Source organism: Nymphaea colorata, chromosome 13, assembly GCF_008831285.2.
Source record: "Nymphaea colorata isolate Beijing-Zhang1983 chromosome 13, ASM883128v2, whole genome shotgun sequence".
In the NCBI taxonomy this organism is placed as follows: domain Eukaryota; kingdom Viridiplantae; phylum Streptophyta; class Magnoliopsida; order Nymphaeales; family Nymphaeaceae; genus Nymphaea; species Nymphaea colorata.
Window position 1 is genome coordinate 14967795 of NC_045150.1, and position 16957 is coordinate 14984751.

The 16957-nt window shown below is 39.3% G+C and overlaps 1 protein-coding gene across 2 annotated transcripts; it reads left to right on the forward strand.

Annotated features, from left to right (window-relative positions):
* The first annotated feature begins 1475 nt into the window (after window positions 1-1475).
* Window positions 1476-13399, forward strand: LOC116267247 (uncharacterized). Of its 2 annotated transcripts, none has more exons than XM_031648870.2 (4): window positions 1476-1661; window positions 10701-10821; window positions 10943-11692; window positions 12606-13399. In XM_031648870.2, exons 3-4 carry the CDS (start codon window positions 10973-10975, stop codon window positions 12906-12908), a joined length of 1023 nt encoding a protein of 340 aa, XP_031504730.1. In that variant the 5' UTR covers window positions 1476-1661; window positions 10701-10821; window positions 10943-10972; the 3' UTR covers window positions 12909-13399. The 2 variants fall into 2 exon arrangements, with proteins under 2 accessions (XP_031504730.1, XP_031504731.1); XM_031648871.2 differs by having other exon boundaries at window positions 1476-1657.
* The last annotated feature ends 3558 nt before the right edge of the window (window positions 13400-16957 follow it).

A 16957-nucleotide genomic window follows, 5' to 3' on the forward strand; every position in this document is an offset into this window, starting at 1 on the left:
ATCAGAAGTTACAATGCAAATAAAATCTGAATCCAAATTTTAATTATGCAGATTCTGATCAGAATTTACACTGCAAAACCAATCTGAATCCAAATTTTAATTCTACTTTTAAGCCGAACTCAAAACAGATTAAGAATAGTGAACATATGATATTTATTTGAAACTAGATGCAATCTCAATCCTAATCTGATTTAAGCGGTTCGGTCAGATATTAGATCTACATATGGAATTCCAATATGAGGGTGTTTGATTGGGGAACGTCAATTCCCACATTTTAAAAACGAGATCTTGGCATAAAAATTCAGAACATTTCACACCATCTTAGAACAACAATTCCCGAAAAAAATTGGACCGCCAGGAGTTTCAGTTTTACAATATAGTGTGCAAAATTCCACAAAAGATATGCAGAATTAAGGCAAAACAGGTGAGAAAAATACAAAGCAAGTGAATGGTACAACTTAGACAATTAATGTGAAAAAGTAATTTGCAAAATTATAAAATTAATATATATTTTTAAAAAACCGTGTCCAAGTGTGCCACTATACTCGCATGTGGGTGTCTGTGCGTCACCATATCGACACGGTTCGGTTGATAGATCAGGTTTGATCCTTGATTTGAACACAAACTTTCTTGATTCAATCCAACAAAGGTAAACTTAAAATTTTCCAGAAAACATTGTTCTTTAAATGTATATTAACAAATAACAATTATCAGTTAATCCTTGATTTGAACACAAACTTTCTTGATTCAATCCAACAAAGGTAAACTTAAAATTTTCCAGAAAACATTGTTCTTTAAATGTATATTAACAAATAACAATTATCTAGGTAGGCGTGAACATAAGCCTTATCAGTAGGTAGGTGTGAACATAAGCCGAGTCGGGCCCGAGTTCAGTCAACTCAACTCGGCTCGAGCTCGAGGATAGCTCGATGGAAGAAACTCGAGCTCGACTCAGCATTTACTTATTGAGCTCGAGTTTGACTCGATTAAGGCTCGACAAACTCGTTTAAATAGAATTGATATTCATCGTTACAGGTAGAGCTCAAACTCGATTCGATTAAGACTCGATAAACTCGTAAACTTGTTTGAATATATCAACTTGATGAAGGCTCGACAAACTCTACTAAAGATCGAGCTTGACTCGGCAGTTATCTATTGAGTTCGAACTCAACTAGATTATTTGAACGAATTGTGTATAAACTTGAGCTCGACTCTTTAAGCAAATGACTCGACGTGAACTCATTTAGGAGTGAGCTTTAACGAGTGTTGTTCACCGCTACATAGGAGGAGAGTCAAGGGGCCGCCTAAAGCCATGGCCCCACCCCAGCTAATAAAAAATAAATAAATAAATAAATTGAAAAATCTTTAGTTTGGCCATGTAATATTTGGATCCGGGTTTAGTTTGAGATCCAACCCACAAAACCGAGCCGCACCTTTCGTTTTTGCCCTATTTCGAAAACTGGTTTTCTAAAAAAACGCAGGGTGCGCCGCTGCTGCGCTGCAGGATGAGAGTGCGAGGGAGAGAACGAGAGACAAAGATAGGGAGATAGAGAATGAAAGAGTGAGAAAAGGAGCACGAGAGAGCAGGGCTGCAGGAAGGAGGTCGGAAGAGAAGAGGAGACAGAAGGACGTGAGGAAGAAGAAGGACAAAGCAGCAGTGGGTAAAATCGTTTGAAATTTTTTTGTCTTTTGATTTTTAATTTTTTTTGGATTAATGGTTTAGACGATTAGCTTGCCATTGGAATTATGGGATTCGAGCTTTTAATAACTCATAGCATGAGATTTACCGGGACTCCGGCGGATGAGTTTCCTGCTTGACGGTTGGACTGTTATTATATGTGCTGCTATCTACTTCATTATTGAGCAGCGGAGTTGTCAATCTATTTCCGTTCTCTATCAAGTGACCCTTATTCTTTTCAATTTGAACACTATTCGCTTCCCTGTACGCGGTCCTGTTGCAGCCACTTCAACTCTGGTTCTTAATTCTTATTGTGTGGCACTTATTAACATCCAGTCTGTACATGCCCTTTTTCTATTTCTGATTCTTTCTTATTTCATTCTCCTGTTCGGGGAATTATTATTTTTTCAAAATTGTATGAACATTTGTTGGACTTGCTTCTCTTTCTCTGCATTTTGATCAGATGCATGCAATCAGGTGTCTGGAACTAGCGAACGTAGGCAACAGTAAGGAACTTGCCGCCAAAGGGGCCATAACATGAACTTTTTCCCATTTTATCAGGCAAGCAAATAACATTGCAACATGCACAAACTTTAAAAGATGTTTTTGATGGAAATTTTTTGGTGCAAAAATTTGAAAACACAATTTAAAATAAGTTAAACAAATACCAACCTGTTATCAATATGAGTCGATCGATACAAAATATGAAAAATAGTACATTTTACATAGTTTTTTTTTTCGTGCATACAGCAAGTCTATCAAATATAATCTGTAGAAGGTAATACTGAAAAAAAATGTTGTCGTTGTTTTGTCTAAACTAAGTAAAAATAGTTTCTTTTAATCAAAATTAACCATAACAGTTTCAAAGCAGATTATTTGATCTGCCCTTGTATGTACTTGTAATGGTGAAACATTGGCATAACACCCAAATCACCCTCTTTCAATTTTATTTGTTAGTATTTAATTTAATCATTTTTTTAAGTTCATCCACAAAATTAAGAACCTAATTTTTTCATTTTTTTCTCTTTATAAGGACATACTTTTTCTTTGCTTTTTCTGTGCGACCCCCATTTTTAAGAGAAAGAAATGTTGCATGTTTGTTTCCGGAAGGGTTTAACGTCCAGTTTTGTTAAGTTCGCACGCTTCACAATTCGAAGCACATCAGGACAACGCCTCGATGCACTTACATGATGCGCAATCTAGCATGATGCGTGAGTGATGCCATGCTGAAGCACTTTCTTTCTTTTTCTTAAAAAAAATTGTTTTAAGAATTCTGTTAAAAATATATTTTTTATTTTAAATTATTTTTTCGTTACTTTTGAACGAATGATCAGATATGTTTTATTTCCAATGAATGGCCGAATTAGCTGCTGTTTTATTTCTGTTTTTGATATGATCAGATATGTTTTTGTTGGTTCTTAGACCAATACGATGTTGATTGGATGGAACTTGAGTTTCATTAGATTTTGGTATGGATTTAGGATCTCTTATTATGATTGGCGTCAAATTAGATTAGGATCTTTATTGTTATTTGTTTGCTTTCTTTGATGTTGTGTGTAATTTAATTAATTGAATATGTTTTGCATCTTTAATTGATGGTTGCTTCATTCACAGTTAAGGAGAAGTCTGTGAAGAACTGCTTGTTCAGTGCACATGAAACTTGTTCCCTTCAAATGCTAGATCATGTGTATGTTTTGTGGGTCTATACATGAACCTTTGCATATGCTTAATCGGCATATGGCATCTGGACTTGGTTCCATCGGCATATGGCATCTGGAGCATTCTTTTCTGTTCCGAAAATGAACTTTGAATACAGGAAGACTTAATCTTGTGAAGGCTTAAGAAGTAATCTTGCCAATGATGTATAAACTAGCATTTGTTACCTTGTTGTTATGTGCTTGGTTCTCAATAAGTGGTTAACAGGTTATTTGGGCTCTAGAGGGCAGTATGACCTATCTAATTTCAGAGTTCGATTCTATCCAGACGAACTACACTATATTTTAGTTTATATAAGATTTTTTTTTTCTTGTGGACATTAATATCCTGACGCATTTCATATACTTCTTTTTTACTACACTTTTTTTAGTACATGATGTGTGCTCTATATTTCATTTGTCTATGCTGCATAGATATGCCTGAATATATGGGATCAATGTTATCACTGGCGTAGCGTATCATGTATCGGTCGGGACGACCTATATGCCATATCGTAACTTATCGTAAACGTATCGTAAAATTAATTTTTTAATTTTTTAAAAATAATAAAAAATCTTAAAAAATTCCAAAAAATCATAAAAAATCCAAAAAAAATCCGAAAAAACAAGTAAAAATCAAGAAAAATGTATTTAAAGGAACATTCATCATTCATGTATATGATTATGAAGTATGAACTATGAAGTATGAAGTATGAACAACACATTCCAAAATAAGAAATCAGACATTCAAAATAACATAATAAGCAGCTGAAGAGAATTCGACGGCAAAAATGAGTTATTCCTTACCTTCTTGGTGTTAGAAATAAAAAAACCCTCTTTCTCCAAGCTTCCCACCGTCCCGAGACTCCCCACAACAAGAAATAAAGCTTCTTCACCGGCAAATCTTGATGCAAATGGAGAAAATTTCTCCCTCCCATGTTTCTTGCAGTGTTTAGAAACAATAGAAGAGAGAGAGAGGAGCGTAGGTTTTAAAAAAAGACGCAAAAAAGGGGCCGTCGGGCCCCTTTTTCATTTTTACCCCGTATCGTACGATACGGGCGATACACGTGCGATACGCACGCGTATTGTGCGTATAACATGTATCGTATCGATTTTGTTGATACGGACGATACGTATCGTACGATACGTGTCCGTATCGTACGATACGGAGAACATTGCATGGGATGCAGTCATTTCTCACAAAGTTCACAATGTAATTTCCGTATAAAGGGATACAAGTGTTAAGAAATATGATTTCTTATTGTTGTTATCTCTTAATTAAGTATTATTGATAAATTTAAGAGAACTAATCTTTGATTAACCTCGAAAGAATCCCTAACTCCTCTTTATATAGACTAGAGGAGAGGGAAAAGTTACAAGAAAGTCATTAAAAGAAACATTATTACACAAGTACCCTCTCAAGCCTAATACTGAATAGAAACACGTCTTAACACTCCCCCTCAAGTTGGAGCGTATATGTCAAACAAGCTCAACTTGGAACAACAACTTTGGAATGGTCCTCTTGCAAGAGCTTTAGTAAAAATATCAGCCGTTTGCCCTGTAGTTGAAATATGTGAGGTACTTACAAAACCCTTTTGAATCATGTCTCTGGTATAGTGACAATCTACTTCAACATGCTTGGTTCTCTCATGGAAAGCAGGATTATTAGCAATAAACAGAGCAGCTTTGTTATCACCTAACAATTGCATAGGAAGAGGCACTTCCACAGTAAGATCCAACATCAGAGATCTAACCCACATAACTTCAGCAGTAGCCTGAGCCATAGCTCTATACTCAGATTCTGCACTTGATTTGGCAACCACTGTCTGCTTCTTACTCTTCCATGTGACCAAGTTGGATCCAATAAACACACAAAATCCAGTAGTGGATTTTCTGTCAAGGTGACATCCCGCATAATCAGCATCAACATACACAGATATAGTGAGAGATGTACCATTTTGAAAGAAGAGTCCCGTTCCTGGTGAATTTTTTAGATACCTGAGAATCATCATAGCAGCATCCCAATGGACTTTCTTGGGCTTATCCATAAATTGACTCACTCTGCTGACAGCATAGGCAATATCAGGTCGAGTAACAGTGATATATAGGAGCTTCCCAACAATCCCTCTATATTGTCTAGCATCAACATCTTCAGTATCATCATCATACAAGCGAGTATTGATGTCCATGGGTGTAGAGGCAGGTCGACATCCTAGCATACCTGTCTCTTGCAAAACATCAGTAACGTATTTCCTTTGACACATGATAAGACCCTTCTGATTTCTGGCAAACTCAATACCTAGGAAATAGCGTAGCTCACCAAGATCCTTGGTGACAAAGTGTCGGCCAAGGACATCCTTGATGTTGGAAATCCCCTGAATATCATCCCCTGTAACAATGATATCATCAACATAGACAAGAACTATCACTGTACCTGTAGAAGTTTTCTTGACAAAAAGGGATTGATCGGCCGAAGAACGTCTGAAGCCCTCATTCTCAATATTCTCTGATAATTTTTGGAACCAAGCTCGAGGACTTTGTTTCAGACCATAAATTGCCTTTCTCAATCTGCACACTTTCTGACACTCCCCCTCAGCAACAAACCCTGGTGGTTGCTGCATATACACTTCTTCATGGAGGTCACCATACAGAAAGGCATTTTTGACATCAAGCTGTGATAGAGACCAATTCTTGCTGACTGCAACAGCGAGAAGAACCCGTAAAGAAGCATGTCATGCCACGGGAGAGAAGGTATCATAATAATCAACCCCATAAGTCTGAGTATAGCCTTTAGCAACCAGGCGAGCCTTATATCTCTCAATGCTGCCATCTGCTCTGTATTTAACAGTAAATACCCATCTGCAACCAACAATAGCTGCATCAGATGAAGGAGTAACAAGGGTCTAGGTGCCTCTGGACTAAAGAGCATCCATCTCTTCTTGCATTGCTGCGGCCCATTTGGGATAAGAAAGAGCGTCCATGGGAGTCTGTGGAAGAGCTACAGCCGACAGTCCCTTGACAAACTGTCGGTAAGTAGGAGTGAGTCTATCCATGGATAAATGACCAGAGAGAGGATGCAAAGTGCAACTGCGTTTGCCTTTCCTTTGAGCAATGGGCATATCAAGTTCATTAATATGAGGACCAGGAGCATGCTCTGGAGAGTCCCCTGTGTCATTATCACATAAAGAATTGTCAGCAGAATTTGTGTGTTCAGGAATCACCTTGGGCGTGCTGGGTGAAGGCACAGGAGCACAGTGGGCAGGTGGAACAGGTTTAGTGCGACGTTGGTAGATAGCCCCAAAACGCGAAGCAACGGGTTGTGGACAACTCATGAGAGGTAAAGGAAGGTGGACTTCATCACTAAATTCAGGCACCCTTAATTGAGTGCCATTTGGAGAGAAATAAGAGGTTGACTCAAAAAATGTAACATCAGCACTCACATAATATCGACGAGTAGAAGGATCATAACAGTGATATCCCTTTTGAGTGCGGGAATAACCAACAAAGATCGTTTTGATAGCCCGAGGGGATAACTTATCTCTCCCAGGACCAAGCAACTGAACAAAGGCAACACATCCAAAAATACGAGGTGGAACAGAAAACAAGTCTCTGTCAGGAAAAAGAACAGAGAAAGGAATAAGATCTCCCAACACAGATGACGGCATGCGATTAATAAGATAGCATGCTGTAAGAACAGCATCTCCCCAGTAAGAATGGGGAACATGGCTGTGTATGATAATGGTTCTGGCGACATCAAGAATATGTCGGTGTTTTCTTTCAACAACCCCATTTTGTTGAGAGGTATAGGCACAAGAAGTTTGGTGAATGATACCCTTATCCCTGAAAAATTGTTCTAAAGCGGAAGCACAGAATTCAAGAGCATTATCAGAGCGCACAATCTTGACACAAGTATCAAACTGAGTCAGAATTTCATTGATAAAATTTTTGATTACATGACCCGCTTCAGATTTGTGTTTCATAAGAAAAACCCAACTAACACGACTGTAATCATCAACAGCAACAAGATAATACCGATGACCCTGAAGGTCAGGAGTACGACTCGGGCCCCAAACATCAAAATGAAGTAACTCAAACACAGAGTGGCTACTTCTACTGGACCGCGGAGGAAAGGATGACCGATGGTGTTTGCCTAACTGACAAGACTCACATTGAAAAGACGACTTATGAGATAGCTGAGGGAGAACATGCAGCAGTTTCTGAAACGGGAGATGTCCAAAACGTAAATGCCAAGTATAAGCCGAGGATGAGGACGACCCCGACGAGGTAGACCCAGCAAAGGGAAAGGAATGCACTAGCCTGTAGAGACCTCCCTGTTCACGGCCATTGCCAATCACCCTGCCCGTCAGTATATCCTGAAACACAAGAGAGGAAGAGTCAAATATAGCACGACAATTTAATTCTCTGGTAATCTGACTGATAGAAAGTAGGCTATGGGGGAATTCTGGTGCATGAAGAACGTGCTGCAGCGGCAATGATGAAGTAAGTTGGACCTCTCCATGTCCAACAACTGGTGAATATTTTCCATCTGCTAGAATAACCGAACGACCCGGTGGAGTAGGGACGTAAGAGGTGAATTGCGCCTTATCCCCACAGAGATGTGTCGATGCACCAGAATCAATAAGCCAATTTGTAGTGTCAGTAGCAGAGCAGACTGTACAGGCAGAATACATACCAGATGAAGAAGCACTCGCAGCGGTAGGAACAGTAGAAGTGGTCGGACCAGGGGCTTGATGGGCTCTGTCGCCAATCAAGTTCCTCAACTGAGAGAGAATGTCATCTACATGCAGCTCACTGGAGGAGGCAGTGTGCTGAGGCTTAGGCTGCTCGGGAGAATCAGTAGATACAGTCTGGTTTGCAAAAGCTGGACGACCATGTTTCTGCCAACACTTATCCACAGTATGACCAATACGGTGACAAAACTGACATACAGGGCGCGAAGGGGTATTGCCACGGCCACGGCCCCCTCGTCCTCTGGCAAAAAAGGGTCCACCTTTGCCACGAGTAGTAAGCATAGCAGAAGTGGTGTCAGGAACAGTCGATGCAGAGATCGGAATTTTGCTTAGCCTACTGTAAGCCTCATCAATAGGAGGAATCGAGGGACTAGTAAGCATTTGGTTCTTTGCTGATTCATAAACAGAGTCTAAACCAGAAAGAAATACCCCTACCATAAGCATATCTCTGAATGCCTTTTGTTGTTCACACTTGCATGCGGGGAAAGTAGCTATTCAGTCTCTCAAACATGGACTTGAGACTAGAATAATAAGTGTGAAGAGGTCGGCCATCTTGTCGCATCTGATGAATATCATGATGAAGCTGCATAATGCGCGTTTCATTTCTTGCCTGTGAATACGTGGCAGCAAGGGAATCCCACATATCCTTTGCACTGTCCTTGTGCAAGACTTCATTTGCAATTTCTTGAGAGAGAGTACCAACAATCCATACCATAACCAACGAATTATCTTTGAACCAAGTAGTATATTTTCCAACCTTCTGTACGGGCTCGGGCTCCAATATGAGATATTCCTTGTCATGAGCGATCAAGGTTCTTTTTACTTGCATGACCCACATCTCGTAATTACCCCCATCCATTTTGGTGATAATGCTGGAAAATGGGGAACTCTTCATCTCTCCCGACGATACAAAGGAAGAGGTATTAGCTCCACTACTAATTTCAGACATCTTTTAAGGAGGAAACCGAGCCACGGAATAAGAAGCGCAGAAATATACAATCACATGTATATAACTACGAAAAGATCATAAAGATGATAGCAACCAATACTCAATCAGACGAGACATGTTGACCTGGACGAGAAGGCGGCTATGTAAACGAGAGCAGACTGAACGAAAGAAACAACAGAAGGACGCGGGCAGAACATGCGAAGCATCAACGGGCGCAGGCGTTCAGTCTGCTGGGCGGAGCAGCGACAGACAGCGGAGCAACGACAGAGTGCACACGCGGCGGCGGCGCAGGCAGACGGGCGTAGGCGGGTGCAGGCAGAGTGCGCAGGTGGAGGCAACGCTTGCGGGACAGCGGCGAGCGCAGGATGGCGGCAGGCGATGGGCAGGCGACGAGGGGCAAGACGGCGGTGGGCAGGACGGCGATGGGCAGGACGGCAGCGGCGATGGGTCGGGCGGCGGCGATGGGCAGGACGGCGATGGGCAGGACGGTGCCTCTTTATTGCTAAATAGATATTTTGTGTCTGTTATAGTCACTTTTTACAACAAGGTGGAAGTCAAATGGAGCATCTTTGTAATATATTTTTTTCTTCTGTTGAGTAATATCTAAAAGGTTTGTAGTCCTATCAAATATATCAAATATATGTTCCAAATTTGCATTTGTCTTTCCATATCAAGGACTTTAAATTAGTTGTGCATCTTCTTGGACATCCTGAAAAAAATTATACGTCTGTCCTCTTGATTTTTGTTCAGGCTTCACATGCATCTTTAAAGTGGGAATGTAATGAAAACTACATATTTGGAATAGCAGATACGTGTGGGAATCTATTGAATGCAACAAAGTTGAAACAAGATATAACTGATCTCAACATGTGTCCCAGTGGCAATTGTTAGTTAAAATGTGTTGCCATAATGTCTGGCTTTACGTTTGCTCTGAAACTGATTTTAGGTTTAAATATCCTTCATTATCAGTAGAAGTGATTTAAAGGATTAATTTTGGTGCAATTGAAGCTTGCTCTTTGTTAATAGTGTAGGTTGAGTTAAGGATGTGAGTTGGAGTTCAATGGAATCAGATAAAGGCAAGGTTCAAGTTGTGGCTGGTGCTCATATGTGTATGCCTTGACTTATATGAAGTGAAAAGTTTCCACTTGTAAGAAATGTTTCTTCAAAATGCGCACTACAGATATGGGATATCATACAGGCTACAATTTTTCAAGCTCAAATCTGCACTTATCACGTATGCATGTTTTGAATACTCTGTGTAGCACCTCTTTTTCTAGTTGGTTTTTTTTTGTTGATAATGTTGTATGGAAATGCAAGGTGAAGTAAACTTTTTTTTTTTAAATGTATGGAAATCTTTAATGTGTTAGTGCTATAATGCATTTTTAGTTGTTTAGTTGCTAAAAAATTAAAAAGTGCATAGGTTTTTTATTGAGAACTGCTTGAGCTTTCGTGTATGTTTCTTGTTATTTTAGTTGTTGTTTTTCACTTTTGAGTCTTGACATTATTTTTATGGATATTATATGTTTCACCATTTTGGTCATGATGCTTACACTTCGCTTCACTTCATTTCACTTTGGCTTCACAAGCTGAACCTCATTGTACTTAACAACATTATTTATGTCTGTTAGGGTCTAGGGTGAACGAACCACAGTTTCTTATTCTCCCTCAGCAGCCTTCAGCAGCTATTCTCATCCGATTACTCCTTTGATCTCTCTGACGACGCCAGAGTACGCAGTCTACTGGAGACTGGTAAATCTCTCCCCCCTCTCTCTTCTTATTCTTCCTTCCGATCCTCCTCTGCATCTCATTCCTTCTTCTTTCTTTATTTTCCCTGCTTTTGACTCTTGTTTTTCGTTTTGCATTTCTCCAGTAAGTAAAACTCTAGAATCCTTTATTGAAGATGAAGACAACATTGCTAGCAGGCTCTTATGAAAGATTTGTGTGGGGTTTTGATCTCAAAACTCTGAAATTGTCGGGTACGAACCATGAAGAAGGAGAAGGAGGAACGGGACAATGGGATGAGAAGAAAGTGAACCCTAGAAGCCATTCCCTGCTTCCCCTCTTCTCCTACCCTTCCCATAATTCTTCCGTTCGGTCTGTTGCCGCATGTGGCTCTGTTGCTGTCACCGGTGGATCTGATGACACCATCAAGATCTTCGACCTATCATCTCTCTCGGAGATCGGCTCTCTCATCCACCACACGGGTGTCATCACCTCGCTCGCCTTCTTTTCCCTGACTTCCTCCCCATCTGTTCCGCTGAATCTCTTCAGCGGGTCGACCGATGGCACCATCAACATCTACGATACCGACCCCTTCGTTCACCTTAAGAGCATGAAGGCCCACAAGAGGGGCGTCAACGACCTAACAGTCCATCCCTCTGGGCGATTGGCACTCTCCGTTGGCCATGATTCTTGCATTTGCATGTTCAATCTCATCAATGGCAGGAGGAGCTTCAATTGTCGGCTGCAGAAGGAATCAGAGATTATCCGATATGACAGCAAAGGGGAAACCTTCTTCATGGTTGCAGGACAGACCATCTCCTTACACAATGCTGAGGATGCCAAGTTGATCGGATCGATCGAAAACCCAAACAGAGTTCTTTGTGTTGCACCAGCTGAGGTTTGTTAGCATCTAAATCTTAGGTAGTTACCTTGAATTTCATAATATCATTTTTGTTTTCCTCCTTTCTCTTATGACTAAAGGAACAATGAGATCGCCTTTTGCCTATTTGTTCAGCAAGCATTTCCTCAATTGGACTTGGCATGGAAAAAAATAATGTGTATTAATTTTCTCGTAACAGTAGGGAAATTTTGTCTAATATAATTTGGAGTCCTGGTAGCTTTTGGATAGATTACACCCTAAAGTTTCCTATTCATGGTATCGAATGTCCCCGTTTTACTTGTATACTGAAAGTATTATATGTAAATCTTGAACTTCTGATCCTTGGCTTCTTATGAAAGAAGAATTCGTTCAGAAAGTCTTGCATATCGGGTCCCTTTGAGAATCGTCTGTGGGAGAGGAAATGAGGATGTTATTGAAGAGTATTTAGTATCATTCATTCACCATAGTTATTTCTTCGACGGTTGGTTTACGTGAAAATTTTAGTAGAGATATGAACCTTAGTTAGAGAGGTGGTATTAAAAAGTAAGAGTGGAGACAAGTCATCTTCTATATCTCCTCCTGCAGAGGACGTTTTCACTTACCATGGTCATTTTCATTTTAAATTCTTTTTATGTTATTCCTTTTTGAGTTTAAATATGCAATGATACTTGTGCTGATTCATAGCCAATTAAGAGGAATCACTGAAGAGGCCAAATTGACTCGATTCAATTTTCAATTGTAATAACGCAGTCTCATCTCCTTCTCTTCCAGACTCAGCCTTAGTGTTTGCTGTCTAATCTGCAGCTTGTTGCAACTTTTGTTTCCTTCCAGTAGTTCACTTTACAGCACTTGGATGCGGACTGTTGATGTGTAAATATGCAGCTGAACTACTGCTTGACCAAATTCATGTTCTGTTTGCTTGTACGTTCAGGGAGGACTACTGTTCATGGGAAGCGAGGATGGGAAGCTGAGAGCTTGGGATACAACTGCAGGAACGATGGCATATTGCATTGATGATGCGCATGCAGCCCGTGTGAAGGGGCTAACCATTCTTGGCAGCAAGGGTGAGGGTGGAGACCCCTCTTACATGGTTGCGACGGCATCTTCCGATGGTGTAGTGAAAGTGTGGGACATGCGCATGTTTGGCAATGGACAACAACCCCTTCCCTTAGCACAAGCCGAGACCAAATCCAGGCTCACTTGCCTTGCTGGTTGTTCTGTTATGAAAATCTGAACGAATGCTCGAAATTCTCTCTCTCGTTTTCTCACTGAAATATATGATCATGGTAAGATGGTGCAGTGAAGAAGACTTTGAGATTCGCCTCATCCCGTGGAATTGATCTGTTTTTGGCTCCTTCAGTCTGTGGCAGCACATGAGAGGCCCAAACAAATCAAACAGATAAACACCTTAACAAAGATTGAAGCCTGAGAAAGCAACGCTGTCTTACTCTATGGAGATATGATCGTCTAGCAGCAGGGCTGGAAGGAACATGCCTTTTTTCTGCAGTAGGCCTCGTCAATTTTGCAGATTTAGTCTCATACACAACCGAAGAAGGTCGAAGTGTTTTACACCTTGTTTTAGATATCTCGATAGTTTTCTGAATTCACTTCGGTCATCTTTGATCACTAGATGTGTTGCTGCATGTAGAGCATATTTAGTAGACCAGTTGGATGAAAAGGATAATATTTTTGGCACTTTAGTAAAGGAGCTCGGTTAAATGATTCCTTCCAAAATGTCAATGGCCCTTATGCACGTGCAAATCCAAGGTAAGCTAAAATAATTCTTGACAGTGAGATAAAAGCTATGCTAATGTGTGTAAACCCACATAAAAGAAAACTTTCTCGCTTTTTTAGTTTTAACAAATTAAACCTAGTGAATAACGGTCTTTATTAATTGGAGAAGGTTGAAAAAAGGGATTCTCTGTTATCCTACAAAACCGTGAAAGGAAAGGGATCACAAAACTTGCAGGAGACACAACAATGAACTTTTTTTTTATTCTAAAGAGATAAATCTAGAACTAGAACTCACCTGATTTTCAGAGCGACTTCTTTGCTGTGAAACTAAAGTGCAACAAATAATGCCAAAAAAGTCTTCATGATTGTCTGAATTTTTCATATCATTTTACCATTCAGAAACTATCCTTTGGCATGAGAAATTTGAATCGTAATGTCAAAGTCTTCATGATTGTCTGAATTTTTCCTATCATTTTACCATTCGGAAACTATCTTTTGGCATGAGAAATTTGAATCGTAATGTCTGATAGCAGACCTGGTCTAGAAGATTCTAAAAGCAAAAGCCTTTTTTTTTGGGTAAATGGTAGACTCACAAAGGAATTCAAAAATAAATAAGAACTTAAAAAATAGGCTTAAAGAACCTATTTGACATAAATATAGATAATCTACAGAAACTGTGCTAACTTCAAAAAATCTGAACACCCAAATAATTCTCAAAAAGTCAAGCAAGAATTGAAACATAGTTTGCTTTTCCTACCCAAAAACCAAAATTCTAAAAAACTGAGTTTCTTACCCAGAGAAATAAAACCTAACATGAAGGATAGTCCCCTCTAGTTTTCTGCAAACGTAACCCACAGTTGTAAAAAATAGTTTCTGGTACTTTGGCAGCAGCTCGTTCGGTGTAAGTCCAGATGTGCCTTTGATCACAAAAATTAGATAGAAAAGCTAAACTAACGTTGCAATTCCATCACAAAATAACTCAGGAAGGCAGAGTGTCCGATTCAACCGAACTAGTATAATCTGAAGACATTGACCATAAGAGTAGATATCTATTCTAAAGTATTGCTCAAATGCAGCTTCTTCTTTTCCTGCTGCTGCTGCCCGCCGCTGTCTTGGAGAAACCTAGTCCATCCAGCAAAGCCCCACCCGCCAGCTGGTTTTCTTTTATGTGCTTGGCCACTACCTGAAACAAAATAACAACTATAAACAAGAAAACTAGACAAGCCAGCTAGTTCTTGTTTAGTGGCAACCTAATCTATCTACACTCTAAAAAGATTCAATTAGATGAATCTATAGTCCAACGAATTGTACTCTGTGTAATTTCTAGCTGGCAAGCAACTGCACAATACCTAAAACACAATTCTGGATAAACCAAGAAATATCCAAAAACACAAAGACAAACTAAAAGATTGATGCAAAATATTATGTAGGATACAATGCTATAACCGGCTGCTCCACTGAGGTAGAAATAAGCTAACATAGAGCGACTTAAACCAGAACTCTAACCTTATTCCAAAACATCACATCTGGATTTCACTAACACTTCTAGAACAATAAGCTATTCTACCTCATGTGAGCTGATGGAGACCCACTGGCCGAGTGAGAAGCCGAAGCTCCCCTCCTTCCCCCTGCTCCGGGGTCCAGAGCTGTTTCGGGACTTGGCTGGTCCGACAGTACACCCTTCAACTAACAAAACCATACATGAAATAAAAAGTGCACTCATAGAAACAAGAAATTTCATACTGGCTTGCTAAATTCCCAACTAAAACCATAATGATAATCTGATCTTCCTATATAAAAATCAACAATAGAACACTTCAGGAGACCCTACTATAAAACCGTTAAAGAGTTGGTAATAATTAAGAACAAAGCAAACACAAAAGAAATGTGATGGAAAGGAAAGAAGTGTGCCATCATTTCCTTCCCTTTTCTTTCTTATCATTTCCCTCCCCATTTCCTTTCCTTCATTTTCCTTTTCATCTATTCTGTTTTCTCCATCCAAACATGGATTAAACCAACTGAATACTTAACATCAAATAAAGATCATATCTAACATATACACCTCAGTTCACCTTAGGACATGCCAATTTTAACACCAGACATAACAAATTGCATGGACCGGAAACAATAAATAAAAAACAAAGTAATTCAATGGAACAATATAATCTAAAACAATTGCTGCTGTTTACTAACCTGCAGAAACCATATTGGGAAACCCGCTAAACCCTACACTAAAAGTGGGTTTTCCAATTTGAAAAAAGGAAACCAATAGCCAGCTAAAACGATAAGAATGTAACCAGTGATAGGTTTTTTTTTTCTAGAGGAGGCTGCTAATAATTTTCAATTTTTTTACAAAGGTTTTTTTTTTTTTGAAAAAATATTGAGTGGTAAACTTAAGAAACAAACCACTTTCATAAAGCTGGGATGAGGCCAATGGACCTTGCTTGATCTTGAAGAGATATCTAATGTTTTTTGTATTTTACCTCTTTGCTAACTAAAAGAATTCATGTGATCTCCCATATTTGGATCCAATCTAATTGTTTAAGACAAATGTAAAAGGACGTTAGTTCAAGTTGAGTGTCACATGTGTCCTATTATGTCAGGAAGAAAGGGACATAAGTTTGTCTATTTTCGGGTGAACGGGAGAGATCTACTACCCAACAAAGAGCTGAAGTTCCTACTCAACCCATTGTCCTCATAAGATATAAGGTTAGCTTTCGTTACTTCATACTGTTATCCCCACTATACTTCAACTTACATATCGATGACTCCCCATTTACAATAACACATAAAATTGATGCTCATAATATTCAAACTGAATACTTTGAATTTGAAACATATTGTTTACCTCAAATCTTTTAGAATGATAACAAAAATGCAGTCCGCGGAGAAATTGTCCCAAAATTTTTGTGCCCGTGAGACTGGACATTAGAGTTGACTGTTTTCATCTTCAGGATGGAGAAACATAGGCAAAACTTATTAAGTAAAAAACTGCAGTAGCTCAAGTACACAGCATGTGGTTTTGCTTCAAAAGGCAGCAAGCGTATTCCTCCCATCTTAAACTTAATGTCACATCGAATCCCTGATTTGCTGGGTTCACGTGCTTTTAGGAAAATTCTAATTCATGGCCTCATCTTTCGGTCGTAATTCAAATACGAGCAGATTTGTCTGATTTTTCTGATGTAAGCCTACTTTTGCGGGCAAACATAAAAACAGAGAAAAAAAACCTTTAATAAAGTCAGAAAACGGGAAAAAACTTGTGTTTTTCATTTTCCAATTTTGTGCTGTGAATTTGAAAAACAGTTCTTTAGTCGTACTGAAAAGAAAAGAATAAGATTGTCAATGTTTTCATCATAAGTCACAGTATTTTAACTAGAGATGTAAATGACAATGGCCAAGTCACGTGACCTCATTTGATCTCGCCAATGAAACTTAGGCTCGTGTAGAGATAAGTGCAAATTGTAAGGTTTATATCTGACATTACGATCAACAAAAAAAATGATCTCCTAAGTGGAAGTTTCTATTTTCTTTATTTGCTTCACGATGATC